The 18,388-nt window shown below is 44.4% G+C and overlaps 1 protein-coding gene across 1 annotated transcript in view; it reads right to left on the reverse strand.

Moving 5' to 3' along the window:
* dnm3b (dynamin 3b) overlaps positions 1–18,388 on the reverse strand; it is a gene marked incomplete at both ends in the record, with an annotated part of 48,126 nt that overhangs the window by 11,927 nt on the left and 17,811 nt on the right. Inside the window, 6 exons of the mRNA XM_083782242.1 lie at positions 7,240–7,408; positions 13,981–14,051; positions 14,307–14,393; positions 15,581–15,719; positions 17,580–17,647; positions 17,897–18,032. Coding sequence (XP_083638368.1) covers positions 7,240–7,408; positions 13,981–14,051; positions 14,307–14,393; positions 15,581–15,719; positions 17,580–17,647; positions 17,897–18,032 — 670 coding nt within the window. The remainder of the gene's footprint in view (positions 1–7,239; positions 7,409–13,980; positions 14,052–14,306; positions 14,394–15,580; positions 15,720–17,579; positions 17,648–17,896; positions 18,033–18,388) is intronic.

Raw genomic sequence — 18,388 nt, forward strand, 5'->3', positions numbered from 1 at the left:
TTTCTCTCTCTCCTTCCCTCTCTTTCTCACTCACTTTTTCCCTCCTCTCTGTCACCCCCTCTCCCTCCCCTCCCTCTCTCTCCCTCTTTTTTGTAACATCCCCTCCCTGAACGCACAAGCCAGTCAGTCCCGGTCGTCTGAGCGCGAATGTGCCACGTCAAGGCTGGATACTCTACATGGCCGGCGTGAGCGCGGCGGACGCGGCGAGCAGACGAGGACAGGGTGCCCCTCCCCACCCCACCCCCGAGACGCCGCACCGGGCCACGACAGAACAAACAGGTCAACAAACGCAACACGAAGAAGACGAGACGAGACGGGGTCGAGCAGACGGGTCGGGGTGAGAGGGGGGAGGGGGGGGGGGGTGGTGTCTGGGGTTTGGACCCAGCGACGCTGGACCAGGGAGGCAAAGTTTCGGGGTGGTGGGTGGAGGGGGGTTGGAGGGGGGTGGGGTTCGACAAGAGAGAGAGGGGGGATCCCAAACTCCTCGGTGCCAAAACAGAGAAGGGGACGAAGGGAAGGTTGGTGGTCGGTGAGCCCCGTGGCGAAGCCAACGGATCCCGGAGACTGCGGAGGAGTCACGCGGACCGTTCCGACCACAAAGGCCCGGTTCTGTTCTCCTGGACTGGACTCCGGTTCCGTCTGCCCAGTGTTCAGACTACCTGTTCATTGTCATACTGGTGTACAGTAGTCTGCACATTGGTTAGACTGGGCATGGACCCTCTACTGTCCGTCTGTCCGTCTGTCCATCTGTCTGTCTGTCTGTCTGTCTGTCTGTCTGTCTGTCTGTCTGTGTCTTTCTGCCCGTGGACTAACGTGCAGGCATTTAAAGATGTGTTGTTTCTTTTTATTTTTTATGTTTGCTCCCTTGCTCCTCGCCCTCCTCAGAAATTAATTTTTGTTTGTTGTTTGACTTTTTTTTCCTGTACTGCTAGGCATCGGTATTCTACGTCTGTATCGTCATCACTAAATCTTCTATACTCTCATGTGGAATAAACATAAATATCTGTAAATATATACATTTATAATTTCACAGATTCCCCCTATGACAATCTTAACGGCAGGATTTTTTTGGGGGGACAAATTGCTGTGTGTAAAGACCTAAACCTAAAGCCAAAGGCGCTGTAACGACCTCGTAAAACTAGTCCACTCCCATAATTTATTGTATAAGAGGCGAGTGAGTGAGCGAGCGTGTGTGTGTGCTTGTGCGTGTGTGTGTGTGTGTGTGTGTGTGTGTGTGTGTGTGTGTGTGTGTGTGTGTGTGTGTGTGTGTGTGTGTGTGCTTGTGCGTGTGCGTGTGCGTGTGCGCGTGCATGCGTGCGTGTGGACTAGGCTGCTTAGCCTGGCATGCTGATGAAGATGTGGTCCGCAGGAGGGGGAGGAGCCAGCAGTGGTGGAAAAAGTACTTAAATGTTTTACTCAAGTAAAAGCATCAATATACTGCAATATAGAAAAGTATTGGCATCAAAATGCACTTAAAGTACCAAAAGAATGTCCGGATTTCAAGTTTTCAACTGTATCAAAACATTTAGACAAACATTTAAAAAGTAAAAGTATTGCAATTTGGAAATACTCAAGTAAAGTAAAAGTACTGTCAAATTGTACTTAAGTAAATCTACTTAGTATACTTTCCACCACTGGGAGCCAGTGTGGCTGAATCAGACACAGGCCAAAGCAATCAGTCAATCAAGAGGAGAGAGAATACTATGGTTGGTGTCTGGCAGAAACCTCCTATCTCCATATAGTGAATAATATGGTTGGTGTCTGGCAGAAACCTCCTATCTCCATATAGTGAATAATATGGTTGGTGTCTGGCAGAAACCTCCTATCTCCATATAGTGAATAATATGGTTTGTGTCTGGCAGAAACCTCCTATCTCCATATAGTGAATAATATGGTTGGTGTCTGGCAGAAACCTCCTATCTCCATAATAGTGAATAATATGGTTGGTGTCTGGCAGAAACCTCCTATCTCCATATAGCGCCTTTTTGGGGGGTAAATGAATGCCCAACTTGTACTGCAGTGTCTCACAAAAGCATCAAAAGTAGCGCAGACCTGCAAAAAGCGTTTTGAACTTGTAGATCTCTTCCTTTTTCTGGTTTTGAATTTGACAATAAGTGAGACACATCTTAGTGAAGTTATACCAGTAGGTGGCCATAGTGTCTCACTGTCACAGCGCCAAATGATGGCCTGTAAGAAAGAAGTATTTCCGCAGATGGTACAATAAACCAACACAGCTAAACACCCCCCAACCCGCCCCCCCCCCCCCCCAGCCAACTTCACTCCCCCACGGTGCATAATGACGTATAGGCTGAAGTTGTTTGGATTATGGGTCAAGTTGTTCGTAAAGTCTGAATCGAGGACTTATTATGAGTAGTACAACTGGTAGAATGTGATTGTGGTCATTTCATTTGGATTTTTTTCTTTTGGAGGAAGGCATTAGCTCAATATTAGTACAAGATAACGGATAGTATGGGTTTGAAATGCTGAATGGATGGAATGGAATTGGTTATGAGGCGGTGTAAGGTTCAGAGACAGACTGGTAGGGGAGGGGTGGGGGGGTATTTAATATAGGGGTTTCTCCCCACTGAAACATTGGAGGCTGATGTTTGGATTAAAAACTTGTGATTTTCCTGCCAAGAATGCACGCAGTTCCAGAGGAACTGCCAACCACACCAAGAGAGCGAGGGAGGAGGTTGCGTGTGCGTGTGTGTGTGTGTGTGTGTGTGTCTGTGTGTGTGTGTGTGTGTGTGTGTGTGTGTGTGTGTGTGTGTGTGTGTGAGTGTGTGTGTGTGTGTGAGTGTTTGCGTTTGTGCGTGCGTGCGTGCGTGCGTGCGTGCGTGCGTGCGTGCGTGCGTGCGTGCGTGCGGCTATAGAAAGTTCAAGGAGCGAAAAACAGAAATATACAAGGCGAAGCCAATGGAGTCTATAATTTCCTACACCACCACACTAACGTATCAAATGACAATCTGTAAAAACCAATGCATTGCACGGGTCCATGTGGTTCCATTTGCACTCTCCTCTGAGTCAAAAGAACAGCAAGGGTTTTTAATGTGCAGTCCATGTGCTGTCTGCTTTCATTTATTTTTTGTGTCTGTGAGTGAACATTTGGGGTTGCATTTGGGACAGTTCCAGATTTGCAAAAGAGAAGCAAATGCCTCAACTCCCACTGGAAAGAAGACAGACAGACAGACAGACAGACAGACAGACAGACAGACAGACAGACAGACAGACAGACAGACAGACAGACAGACAGACAGACAGACAGACAGACAGACAGACAGGCAGACAGGCAGGCAGCCAGGCACCAGGCAGGCAGACAGACAGACAGACAGACAGACAGACAGACAGACAGACAGACAGACAGACAGACAGACAGACAGACAGACAGACAGACAGACAGACAGACAGACAGACAGACAGACAGACAGACAGACAGACAGACAGACAGACAGACAGACAGACGGAGGGGGGGGCATTGGGACTAAAAAGACAAAGCAATGGAAAAAATGGGTGAATGACAAGACAATACTCAAAGGTTCCTATACAACATACAGTAGTGTACAAACCGCATTGTCATGTTAAGGGCCGCAGGCGCATGCTGTGTTTACTTGTGAAATGTGTATTATGTCAAATGTCCCGACAAGTATAGTATAATCTGAGAAATAAAAATAGCGAGGACCATTATCCAGGTCCTCTCAAGAGAAATGGTTGTTTTATGATTTTTAGGGTAATTTTTAGGGCTGGCATTCACACTGGCAGCTACAAAAGATGCAAAGCTACAAAGCGACTGGAGAGTCACTGTTGAAGTGTTGATCGTCGGTGCCAAACGTGTCCGTCGAGCGAGCACAATATAATCCATTGAATATGAATGGTAGCCTGTAGCTTTGTACAGCTGGCAGTGTGAACGCAGTGATATAGAAGAGTGGTTCCAAAACATTTTAGCCCGTGAGAGAAATTGTATGTTTCCCCGGGACCCAAACTAGTGAAAATAGCTGATCTACAAGCTTGTAGATCGGCTATTTTCAGTACTTTTTAAACATTTGTTTTCTAATTCATGGAATTTCTTTGATTTTTTTTTGTTGATTTCTTATTGAAATTACTAAAAAAAAATCATTGAATTTAGTTTTTTCATTCAAGAAAGAATCTTTTTTTGAAAATGTTTGAAATAGTAATAATTAAAAACTCAATGTTTGGGAAATAGGAATGTAGAAGAACGGCCGTTGACTCACAAAGCATAAACTGCCCTGTCACCTGAGGCGTGGAGCAGAGTCACTGACTCATCAACTCGTCATTTGGGATAAGCCAGTTAGCCGTGTGTTAAAAATGTGTTGTGCACCCGATGCGGGCGGGGAAGAGATTTTGTCTTTTACCCTTTGTTTTAAATGATGTTTTCTCGTTGAATAATTGACTACAATGTTTGTTAACTTGTGATTAAGGACTCTTGGAAAAAGCGACGAGCGACTTCGTGTGGCCGAGGGAGTTGTCGTGTGTCTGCCTGTCTACACTTGCTGTGCAGAACTTCCTCCAACCTGTACAGCAGGCACAGACAGGCAGACACACAACAACCTGTCTGTCTGTCACCTCACCAACATGTACAGCAGGCACACAGACAGGCAGACACACAGCAACCTGTCTGTCTGTCACCTCACCAACATGTACAGCAGGCACACAGACAGGCAGACACACACCAACCTGCCGAAGCCAAGATGCCTTCACCAGCCTCACCAGCACTTCAAATGACCTATACTGTAACACGCTTGCCTGCAGGCAGTGGTTCTCAAACCTTTTCATGTCAAGGACCACCAAATGTATTTGGCCTCGGACACCCATGTAAATATGTTTAGTGCATGAATTACTGTCATGTCCATTACTATGCCAGCTTTCTCCTCTGCTGCCATTGTACTATATCTCCAGCAACAATAAAACCTTAATGTCGGATGCCCTGCCGTGCCCAATCTATTCTTTCAAAAAGCACTGTAATGCTGCCTTCACTATAACTCAGTGGTTCTCAAACATGTTCGGCTCAGGCTACCACTGGTAAATTACCTTTTCTTCCACTGTGACTGAACCCCTGAATTTAGGCCTACTTTATAACACCCTTTGCCATATTAACAGTACGTAATTATATAAATCTTTCCCCCAAAGATACAGTATGTCACAAGAAAAACTGGAGAGAGAATTTGTTTCCATTAGGACAGACTGAAAATAACCCAGCATTCCTATTCTGGGGGGAACATTCAAGTACAAATTCTCTAAAAATAGCCGATCTACAAGCTCGTATATCTGCCATTTTTAATGAAGACTTGGTGACAAGGACTTGGTGTACTGTAGGCTGACAAAGATCGCACCAAGTAGGCCTACAGTTTGTCTCGGGTCCGTACGCGTATAGAGGGTATAAAGTGGTTAAACTGAAGTGATATTGATGAATTCCAAATATTATCAAAGTATTCTGAGGAACCGCTGACTTGTGTCTCGGCACCATAGGGTGCCACGGCAACCAATTTGAGAGACCCTGAACCAGCTGCTACAAAGCAACAGTGCACATGGACCACAATGGAAACAAGCCCCCGGGGGCATTTTGTTTTATCCTTTTATCAATCATTGCCAGCGGCATGGAGATACAAAGACACATCCAACACTTAAGGCCACAGACGCCCGTTTTAATCTCTGAGAGCCATCAATGTCATCAATGTTAAAGAGTGTTTGGTTCCATTTGTACACTCTCTGAGTTACAGTCCTTTAAGGCTCCATTTGGTTCCAGATTATCATACTGTACATTTCCCTGGGGAACCCCCTGGAACCCCACCACAGACCCATGGGGGTCCCCGGAACCCACTTTGAGAACCACTGACTTAAAGGAGTAGTTCACCCAAAAAAAAAAAAGGGTAGTCAGACTTAATTTACTCAATCGAGTCTACTCCACTGGTCATAATTGGCTCAGGAATGTGAAAACAACAAAAAGAAATCAAGGCTTCATGGTGTGTGTAATTGATAGAAAATAAGTAATTATTTTAGTGAACTACTCCTTTAAGATACACGTAGCCTACAGCATCAAGGAGACCCCATAACACATGCACATCCTTGTTAGCGATTAATCATTAGTGTGGAGTGTGGACACATTAGTGTGGACACACACATCTGTGCTTTTGGTTTTGGAATTCAACAAGACAAAAAGGGGGGAAAAAAGCCAAACCCATTACCCGGCTATTCACAACCTTATCTTGATCCAATTGCAATTAGACTGTTTGTAAATCCTGTGTATGTTGGTCTCAATAACAGAATTCATCAATGACTTATACAATGACTCGTATATAGACTAGGCTAGGGTTTAAAAAGAAAAAAAAAGTTTCCATGCCAAGGACTCTCACAATTAACACATTGCAACCTGGTGTGTTGTGAACTTGCAGATCTGCTATTTTTGATGTAGATTCCCAAACGTTTTAGCCCGTGACCCAAAAGAGAAATTTGATCGCCAGCCGGGACCCAAACTAAGTGAAAATAGTGTTGCTTCAAGCCACGTTGTGAGCTTGCAGATTGGCTATTTTCACAACTTCTTAAACATTTGTTTTCTAGTTTATGGATTTTCTTTTTCATTAATTTATTCATCAAATTAATGGAACAAAATCATTACATTTTCTTTTTACTTTTGAAAATGTTCTGGAATAGTAACAATAACAGGCCGTTCTGGAAATCTTGGGGCAGGGGTTCATCGTTGGCATCCAGGGAGTGTGCGTGCAAAGTTTGGCATCGTACAGGTTAACGGTGCCGGAGATTAGCTGGTAACGGACGGACAGACACACACACGGACGACACATGGACAAAACATAATCTCTCCCCATGCCTTCCGCCTGGTGGAGACAATAATTTAAAATGTAGGAAACAAAAAATGAAGGGACCCATAAAAATTGCTAAAAAGCCTTAGACCACTGGTTCTCAACCAGTGGTCCGGGGACCACCAGTGGTCCTTGAGGGGGTTCTAGGTGGTCCCCAGCTAAATGATGGAGAGTTGGTAACCAAATGGGCCCTTCTATTGAGAGTGTAAAATGAAACCAAATGGACCCGTTATGCTCTCAAGAGTTCAATTATAGTCTACTTAATTTAGAGAATGTACAGTAGAAGAATTGTTATTACTTTTGGGTCTGCGAGGCTAAATCTCATCAAATGGTGGTCCTTGGCTCGAATTAATAATGGCCCTTGATATGAAAAAGGTTGAAAAGCAGTGCCTTTAGACGGACTCACCTCGTCATCCTTGAACCAGGACAGGCTCTCGGCCGTCAGAACGAACCAGTACTCCTTGGCTCCGCCCTTGATGATGCTGATGTTGTTGATGGTCAGCCAACCCTTGCGAATAACCTGCCGTACAGAAGGGGGTGAGAGGTCAGTGGTCAGCGGTGACGTGCGACAGTGTCTGATAAGAGAGGGAACTGTGTGTAGTGTGTACGGACGGAGGAGGTTCAGTGACACCAGGAAGTGGTCATTCTGTTGATGACTTATAGTTCCACCAGGGCCATTCAGTGACGTCCATAACCGCATGACCATACGAGACCCAGTGAACAGTGGTGGAAAAGGTATACCCCACAATTTACTGTTATACTTTTCAAAATGTACTTTGATACTATTGGCATCAAAATGTACTTAAAGTACCAAAAGTAAAAAGTACTCATTATGCAGAATGTCCCGTTTCAAGTTTTCAAGTGTATGAACATAGCAGATCTACAAGCTCACAGTGCGAGCTTGTAGATCGGCTATTCAAATGGACAAAATGAAGTGGTTAATGTATGTTTTCAAATAATTGTAGAGTAAAAGTACAATATTTGGATCCGAGATGTAGTAGTGTAGAAATAATCCCAGTACAGTAAAAGTACCTCAAAATGTACAGTACTTGAGTAAATGTACTTAGTTTACTTTCCACCACTGCCAGTGAAACTGTACAATACACTGATGCATTTAGGGCTGCAACTATTCATTTATCCATTAACTTTTTTTAATCGTCAAGAATATCATTTTACTTTATACATTTTATATATATTTTTACTTTATATATCAATAAATTCATTATCAATTTATGTGTTATGTTATAGTTTGTTTTGCAAACGTATTAAAATGTATAAATAGCCGGCCCAGTGATATCTTTTGTAATATTTTTACAATGACATGCCCAAAATAGGGATTGATAATTCATTGATTATTATATTAAACTGACGATTATAAAAAAAAAAATAATGATCAATTAAATAGATTAGTTGGATTAACTGTTGCACCCCTAGATGCACTGAAATGCAATGGATGAGTGTGTCAGAGGGTCAAAGTTTAAGTGTGTAGGCATGTGTATGTTGGTGAATCATCCAGATCCAACGTTGTGACTGTGGCTCTGTTTACACCTGTTTACACCCAGCATAGACATGCATCCTGGAACTGGATTATTGTGCTCAGAATGTTATAATATGACTATTATTATCGGATTATTTACACCGTCCATTAATACGCTTTCCCAGCGTACAGTATACACACACTGAAATTTCCCTTTCGCACGCACACACGCACGCACGCACGCACGCACTTCACGTCACTTCCTTACAATAGATGGATATAGTTCAGAGTACCAAAGATTTTCAACGAGACAGAAACGTTTTAAGCGCACTGTCATCGCTTTCATTTTTCCTATAGGGTACCATAAATATTAACAACCCAACGCAACCTGATTGTACATGCGTGCACCCATTAATTATATGTTTATTTAATTGCATTTGCAGTCATTGCGGACTTGAGACGCATTTGCGTTTACACATTCATAGCGCGCCACCGAGTGGCGTGCTGCGAGCTTGTAGGTCTGCTATTTTTTTTAAATAGAAGAACGACTGACTTAGAAACAGAGCTAAGACATTTTTAGAATCTGATCTCAGGTCAAAAAGGGTTCAATCGGACCACCCGTCGGGGGGCGGGGGGCATATTAATGCCAGGTGTAAAAAGGGGAGACTGTGTTTCAGTGCGCAGGTTGCTCAACATCGGGTTCAGGGACCACCGGGGGTTCCAACTAGACCCTCACGGGTCTGTAAGTCTGAGTGTATACAAGTATGGAACTGTAACGTACTGAGGAGGGTTCATTTGGTTCCATTTGCACACAGTCAGCGTTAAATAAAGCACTGGGGATTTGACAGTGCAGATTGGGATTACCCCCGTTAGATACCGTTGCTGTAAGGCAGAAACCTCACATCTCCATCTTCTAACTTTGTATGTTTTTTGTAAATGAACAATCTTTACCATTTTTTAATTTGAACAGTTTTGGACTGTTTACTAACAGAGACGATTATAATGCATTAGGCCATGGAACCCCCATTTGATAAAATCTCTGGGAGCCCAATCTGACCTGTAAACAGTGACCCTTTGACAACACAGTGCACAGAGGCACAGTGTTAATTCAGCACAGAGACCCAGATGTACAGTAAGTGTCCATTTGGACCACTGGCCCCTGGTCCCTACATTGAGAGGAACAGTGTTTCAGTGCATCCATATACTCAAGGCACTGTGTGGATCACAAAGCCACAGACAAGTAAGGCCCGTGTTAAGCTGTTCAAGTGGCCATTGTGTTAAGTGCGCACGCACACACACACGCGTACACACACACACACCACACACACACACAGGACATAAGCATATTACGTAGTGAGTGTGATCTACTGTACGGTTAGAGCCATTAATCCTGCAAACCCCCCCCCCCCCCACACACACACACACACACACACACACACACACACAGTAGACAAGGCGGTGGGTACAGTGCTGGGTGATTATAAGGTTAGCTTCATGTCAGTCCGTTGTGGCCTGAGACGCACTTAGGAGGTTACCCACAGACAGTCCATCTATAGTCTAGCCTGCAGAGGGCAATATTATGAAGCCAATAATAAGGACACCCAAATCAATATGGCTACGAATCCCTGCTCTGAAAAAACCTTTTGTGCCAGGGACACCCATACAAGATTTGTGTTTTTAAAAGGAAATGCTCGTCGCAACGTGTCGAGTTGAGACGCGTTATGAGCTTGTGGGGTCCCCGGACCACACTTTGAGAACCACTGACCTAAGGCAGTAGGGTAGTAAAGCCACATCTGATTTGCAATATTACACAGTCAAATCCCTCATGTGTATACTTTGGAGCTAAATTAACACTAATATATCTATAGGCCTATATAGATTTAGATCTATAGTAGCTAAAGAATAAGTTTACTCAATGTCTAATGTATACGTACAGTGTACATATAGTGTATAATATATGTAAATCTTGCAGGCAACCTCTTGTGGTCTCAGGGAGTTTGGAGAGTGTTAGACAGTAAACAGCAAACTCTTACAATCAGGCCTGAAGCGGGCGGCGAGGAAGCCTACAACAGGAAGGAAGTGGGGGATTAAGATACCTGCTGGGGGCACGAGAAAATTACAAGGCACCCTCTCTGACACAACACCCTCCAGTGGTAAATAGTGTTGCTGAACAGTGTCGGCCTGCACAGAGAGACCCGGGCAGATGATAAATGCCAATCTTGAAAGGGTTGGCGTACAAATTACGGTTGCACTCGCTTTGCCTTCGACTCCTGTCTGATGGTGACCAGAAAACACATACAAAAGGGACATTCATGGGAAAGGGGGGAGGGGAGGGGAGAGGGGGGGGTTGGGGGGCGAAGAGTGCAAAAGAGCACCACACAATGGACAGAAGTGTTACTGCAGGCAGAGTCCAACACGGCACACTATTCCCCACAGTGACTGATACTCACCAACAGATATTCTCACTAAGGGACGGAGATGAGATGCAAAGAGGCACCTTTGTGACACAGGAGGGGGGTTTAAACAAAGGGAGACGTCTCAACTTAAAATAAATGACAAACGGTGGTATAAAGAAACGGGTTTGATATTAAAACAGCACCCAAATAAGTCATACCAGTTCAACACAAAAAAAAGTTGCAACAGAACAACGTGAAGTTAACCACAAACACTGAAAACAGTTCTACAAGCTCAGTTTGTAGAAGTACAAATAAGATGCTGCATAACGTCGCTGTCAGGTGGAAACCTTGTACCGTATGTCCAAAACTGTTACTTTCCTGGAATTGGAAAAAAAAGATGCATTCCATACCATCTCTCTCCCAATTTCCTGTCAGTCTATGTCCTATCAATAAATAAATAAAAATAAAAACCAATAAATCTTAAATAAACAATTGTTAGACATCAACAAGCTTACGAAGTAGTTGTGGCTCTTTCAGAGCGGGAACTCTGGGGGAGGGAGGGGTAAAGAATTTCAACAATTTTTGTATGTGATTTTTGACTCATATGTGACTTGAAAAATGAATAAAGAAACTTTGATAAAAAAAAAAAAAAAACAAGCTTACGGAGTAGACCATTGATAAAAAAAAAAAAGTGTAGATATCGATAAGCTACAGTTTGTTCCATACAAGGCATTTACTAGGATGAAAGACCAAGATAATGGGCAGCAAAATGTCTGCGTGTCACGTGGGCCCACGCTACACAACCAACTCCCTTCACCTTGCACTCTGCCATCTCTGTCTGCGACAACCCAGACAAACACACAGACACAGCGAACGCTCACCTGACTTGCAGATCCCGCTCCAGAGGCCTGGCTCTGGCTTTTTCGGCTGTTCTGCTGCTGTGCACTGAAACGCAAAACAGGGACAAGCAGGAATAAAGATAACTGTCATCAGTGTCCTGCTATCAAGGTGTTCTGGCTAAAGTAAGTCCAACCACAACTCTGATTCAATAGTGCAGTCTCGTCCAGTCCAATCAAACAATGTGGCTTGCACAGGGCCGGATTTTGCAATCAGGGGGCTCTAAGCAAAGTATTGTCAGGGGGCCCTTGTTGCGTGCGCGAAAGATTGACCGGCAAAACGGCATAGCAGACTGCCAGGCAAAACGGCATAGCAGACTACCAGGGAAACGGCATAGCAGACTGCCAGGCAAAACGGCATAGCAGACTACCAGGGAAACGGCATAGCAGACTGCCTGGCAAAACGGCATAGCAGACTGCCAGGCAAAATGGCAGAGCAGACTGCCTGGCAAAACGGCATAGCAGACTGCCAGTCAAAACGGCATAGCAGACTACCAGGGAAACGGCATAGCAGACTGCCAGTCAAAACGGCATAGCAGACTGCCAGTCAAAACGGCATAGCAGACTGCCAGTCAAAACGGCATAGCAGACTGCCAGTCAAAACGGCATAGCAGACTGCCAGTCAAAACGGCATAGCAGACTGCCAGTCAAAACGGCATAGCAGACTGCCAGTCAAAACGGCATAGCAGACTGCCAGTCAAAGCGGCATAGCAGACTGCCAGGCAAAACGGCATAGCAGACTGCCAGTCAAAACGGCATAGCAGACTGCCAGTCAAAGCGGCATAGCAGACTGCCAGTCAAAACGGCATAGCAGACGAAGTACAGTTTAAGCTCCTCTACGCCCCAACTATACAATGCATGTACTGTAAAAACGGTGCCATTAGCTCAATCTCAGGGACGTGCACAGGGATTAGGAGGGGCAGGGGCAGAAATTTGAAAAGGGCAGTTGCGGTGTGCGCGCAGGTGTGTGCACGCACACGGCAGAATATCGGTTATATTTATATATTTTTTATTTCATTTTGAGCTGTGATATGTCTACCTGACCTTTTTGTACAGGCCATTGTTTTGTTGTTTGTTTGCTTTCTTCTTGTCATGTGTTGATTGTTTTTTACCTTGTTGACCACTGTACAGTACTTTGTGACTTTTGTTTTGAAAAGTGCTTTATAAATAAAATGTACTTACTTACTTACATTTTGCGGGGGGTGGAGATACAAGGTTATATACTTGAGTCAATCAGTACAAATCTACACTCAGTATTGAGCAAGATATGAACATATAAATAAGCATCTGTCAGATTTTGTGTATGATCTTATCAATCAGTACAAAGCTATATTATTAAGCTATATTAATAACATAAATTCCCTGATGAGATCATAGAAAACAAATAGTCAAATAATTAAGAAGATGCCATTACTATGCCAGTGCAAAACAAATACATTCATGAAATAGGCTACTGATAATATAATTATTTAAAGCAACACTTAAAGTAAGCTTTAGATAAAGTATGAGAAAATGTTTACTTTGTTCATCAGGAACAATATGGGGATTTGGGAATAAAGTGCTTTAACTTAAAACATATGCCCACTGTGGCTGCCTCACTGCTTTTAGTGCACTAAATCGTGCAAGTGCACAATCTACAAGCTCACAACGCGTCGTGCTGCGCCGCGTTGTGAGCTTGTAGATCTGCTCTAATTCTGCAGCGCATGCCTGCACGACACTGCGCTGCTCAGAGGGGACAACAGGGGGCCCCACGACGGGACGGCCGGGCGTCGCTTAACGGGAGGATGAAAAAGTGACACCGGTTGGAGGCCGCCGCAACTGCGACGGAACGGGCTGCAATATTAGAATTTTTTCAGGGAGAACTCTCGGGGCCTCTAGTCGTCAGGGCTCTACGCAGTTGCGTAGTTTGCGTAGCTCTAAAAACCGCCCCTGGGCTTGCATTAGCCTCATGATATGCCTGATTTAGACATGTTTGTGGTCACGTTGGCCCCTTTTCCACCAGGGTTGAACCGGTTCAGTTATTTTTCTCTGTCTAATATTGAATCAGCTCAGACAGTTTCCACTGAAAATTAATTGGTTCAGAACCCTTAAAGTTAGTTTGAAACTGGAACCAGAAAATGGCCGCCGGTTCCGTGAAAGTACCAAGGTTCCAAGAATCTAGAATGGAACCAATTCTAGAATCAAAGTTATTTCGGTGCACAGGGGGAAGAAAAGCTTGGCTCTTTCCGGTGAGGGCTTGCAACAACTAAGTATAAATCAGGTCTTTCAATTGCACTTATATGATTAATTGTCTCTTTTCTCTGCTCCCACCCGCGACTGCATTAAACATACATTATGGTGGAGTAAGTGTGTAATGGATGGACTATGCAGACATTTACTTAGCAAAGCCAATGAAGTCCTCGTGGTTAGTGTTGATGTAGGAAAGCTGCACGTCGATCAGCAGGAGAACCTGTGGACAACACACAGATATGAAGCACGTTTTATACCTCTTTTATACCGTCTTTTTAAATAATTCTGTGATTCCTTTATAGTGACATGTTTGACTTATAACCGAATCTAACGAAAAACGAGATCAGTGCATGCGTGCGTTGCTGTGTGTGTCATGTGTGTGCCATGTGTGCACTGTGCATGATTGTGTAAACAGCGTTATCATTGTCAGCTTGCAGGGCAGGGTGAGAGTGTGTGTGTGGCAGGGAAGTGTTACCTGATCTTTGGCGCGACCCTCTCTGTCTCGTATGTGGGAGGTGACGATTTTCTCGGTCTCCTCTCGCAGCAGTGGGAAGATGTCCAGCTATAGGAGTAGGACACAGTGCATCAAGAAGATGTCCAGCTATAGGAGTAGGACACAGTGCATCAAGAAGATGTCCAGCTATAGGAGTAGGACACAGTGCATCAAGAAGATGTCCAGCTATAGGAGTAGGACACAGTGCATCAAGACAAGATGTCCAGCTATAGGAGTAGGACACAGTGCATCAAGAAGATGTCCAGCTATAGGAGTAGGACACAGTGCATCAAGAAGATGTCCAGCTATAGGAGTAGGACACAGTGCATCAAGAAGATGTCCAGCTATAGGAGTAGGACACAGTGCATCAAGAAGATGTCCAGCTATAGGAGTAGGACACAGTGCATCAAGAAGATGTCCAGCTATAGGAGTAGGACACAGTGCATCAAGACAAGATGTCCAGCTATAGGAGTAGGACACAGTGCATCAAGAAGATGTCCAGCTATAGGAGTAGGACACAGTGCATACAGTAGGACACAGTGCATACCGGGCATATTCCCGGTGCGCCGCGACCGTAGGGGGCCGCCATGATAAAAAATAAAATAAAAAAACATTTTCTTTGGACAGGCAGGCCAATAGGCGGCAGGCCACCAGGAAAGGTCCGGGCGTGCTGCCATTCTGCCAGTGCCATCATGATAATTTCACTGTACCTGTATCAGTGAGTGACAAATAAACCCTCTACAAAGGGTTGTGTAGTTAGTTGTCTGTTGGTTTGTATCATTTATGTTGTTCTGTGAAAGTGGTGGTATTAGGGCTTGTTTGTTTGTGAGTGCCTCGACGGAGCGGGGGGTAGAATTTCTGCTATCTGTGTGCTGGTTGTGCTGGGCCGGTCTGGGCCAAATTCACGCGAAAATGACCGGGCCGAATTTTTGTCCCAGTCCAGCCCTGGACACAGTGCATCAAGACAAGCGTGAGACAATTCATTGCATGAATTCTGTTCAAAGCTATAAAACTTTCATCCTTTTGTCATCCTTCTCCCCCTTCCCTGTATGCTTAATTCAAGTGTCTATTTTGCCTGTCTTAGCTTGTCAATCAGTTCTTGTCAGGAAGCGACATGGTGTACTATGGTGTATACAATATACAGTAAGTAGGCTTTAGGCTTCCACTTAGCCCATACTGTCAACAGCGTGCCACCATAGTATGAAGGCAAAATGTCCGCTGTGTGGACACGGTCAGCATTGGGGGTATTCATTTACCTTTTCGGAGCACTGTCGCACAGTGTTGATCAGCTCTTGGATGACCATGTCCACACACTTAACGCACGGCTCCTTTAGCTTCACAATCTGCTTCTTCACAATGGCCTCAAAGGCCATGTCAGGGGTGAACAGACCAGTCCTGTAGGCAGCAGAAGAGAAGACAGAGGACAGGAAGAGAGTGAGGCAAACCCAGTCAATCCAAGTGCAGATGGCTATATGTCAGACTTTAACTCCTTATTACATTTTTATGTTATGTTAGTTGTTATGTTAGTTGTGATCTCTCAAGAACTGATTCCGAGCTGCACTACTGAATCTGTCAGCAGAGGCATTCAGAACGTGTATACATTGTTGTTAGTGGGAATGAAAACATAGGCGTCCCACAGGAAGAGGAGGGCTGAGGGCGGACCAAAATCTAATTATCCACATTCTATTGGGCACTGTCCCCAGAGGCAAATTCAAAGGAAACAAACAGCAGAGGGCGCTGTTCTTCAATGTTTTGCCGATGGGTTCCCAGATAGTTAGTTGTATCTCTCTACTCTGCTTATCTTGTACTGCTCATAGTAGTATTGACAATTTCTTGTATAGTATTGTATGTCTTTATATGTCTTGATGAATTGAATACATATACTGTAGGACCATGGAGACAAGCCCTCAGGGCTTTATATGGAGTTGGAACAACTGAGGTTCGACCAAGCAGAAGACAACCAGACAACTCACCGGCCACTATCAACTCCACCCTGTGTCACCCGTGCCAACCACTCACCTACCTTTAACCAGGCTGACCACTGAGTCCTACCACACCAACCACTGGGGGTATTTAAACCTCTCTGCAGGTTCCAGAGGGGTTTTCTGGGTATCTGGGTATCACCACATCCTTAATCACCCTGCCATCCATGTCCCGTGCTCTTGATCATCTAAGCCGCACACTACATGCTTGCGTGTGGTGATGACCTTAGATGATCACGCCCGCACCCCCGATATACCATTCGTGCCCCTGACCATCTAAGCCGCTTGCTACACATGTCCGTGTGGTGATGATCTTGGATGTTCATGCTGGCACCTCTAATGGCATTCTCTCCCCCCGACCTGACCATCTAAGACGCACACTACGTGCTTGCGTGTGGTGATGACCGTGGATCATGACGTAATGCCGTTTATGCCGCACGCTCCATGCTTCGCATGTGACGTGCCCATAAAAGACCATACTCCACGTTTATTCAATAAACAACCCAATAAACAACCCTAACCCTGAATTATGTATTATCCTTATTATCCTAGGCATGTTTTTACACTGTACTACACTGTCTTGCTGAATTTCCCCTCTGTCTGTCTGTCTGTCTGTCTGTCTGTCTGTCTGTCTGTCTGTCTGTCTGTCTGTCTGTCTGTCTGTCTGTCTGTCTGTCTGTCTGTCTGTCTGTCTGTCTGGTTCATTGTTCCTTACAGTATTTTCATCTGTATTTCTTATTGCCATTAAAAGGGCTATTTGTGGAAAAATGTCCTTAAATAGTTTTTGGCAGAAACTGTACATACTGAACACAGGGAGGGAGAGGTGGGAGTTGTGTGAAAATGGGGACATAATATAAGTACTAAGTAAGTAATAACTACTCAGATTATACTTTTACTGCACTACAATTATTTGAAAACTTTACTTTGTAGATTTTGATCATGATTACGAAAACATACATTACCCACTTCAACCGACCTATATACATTTTGGCCATTTGAATCTACAAGCTCACAAATAATGTGTCGCGATGTGCCGCATTGTGAGCTTGTAGATCTGCCATTTTCAAAAGGTTTGCACACATTTTATACATTTGAAAACTGAAATGAGTACTTTTACTTAACAGAGTATTTCTACATTGCAGTATTAATACTTTTACTTAAGTTAAAATGTGAGCACGGGTCTGGTAAGAAAACAAAATGGTGGACATAGAGATGAATACTGAATGGGCAGGTCTGCAGCGCAGTGGGCAGGTGGAGGTGAACGAATGCCCACCTGATACCGTGGATGTTCTTGATGGCGTAGCTGATCTCACGACGCATCTCCTTCTCGTCGCACTCCATCTGAGAGGACAAGACGTTAAAGTTAGAAAAAGATAGCAGGTGCCTGACTGTGTTGTTGTGTAGGCAGTGGTCGAATAAGAGAGAAGAGACACAGCAGACCGACAGACAGACAGACAGACAGACAGACAGACAGACAGACAGACAGACAGACAGACAGACAGACAGACAGACAGACAGACAGACAGACAGACAGACAGACAGACAGACAGACAGACAGACAGACAGACAGACATGTTGAGGGCAGATCACCTTGACCAGCTCGAAGGGGAACCGCTCGTGAAAGATGCGGTTGATTTTGGCTCCCCCGGACAGCTCCACCGTGTCCACCTGGTCTCCTGAACCCTCAATCCTCTTCTCAAAGTCCACGGAGAACTGCTGCACCATCCTGGAAATATAAAACAACTGCACGTTTTAGAGGAAGATTTAATCTGGCATTAGATCAGAATACAATAAAATAATGTAAAAAAAAGAAAGTTGTGGTATTCTAACTTTAAAAACGTAAAATAATTGATATAACCGATCAATATATCAACAGCTGAGACAGTTATGTAGAGAAATCTGACAGGCATTCAAAAGGAACTCAAATGTGATGTTAATGCCCTGTAAGTGACTAATCATTACATGTGGCTCTTATTTTGAAGAGGAAGTTATGCACAGGAAGTCCGTTTCAGTTGTAAACAAGCTACCCCCCCCCCCCCCCCCCCCCCCCGAGGTTCGGAGCTCGAAGGTTATTTTTCAAAT

Source organism: Protomyctophum parallelum, assembly GCF_964188405.1.
Source record: "Protomyctophum parallelum genome assembly, chromosome: 14".
NCBI lineage: Eukaryota > Metazoa > Chordata > Actinopteri > Myctophiformes > Myctophidae > Protomyctophum > Protomyctophum parallelum.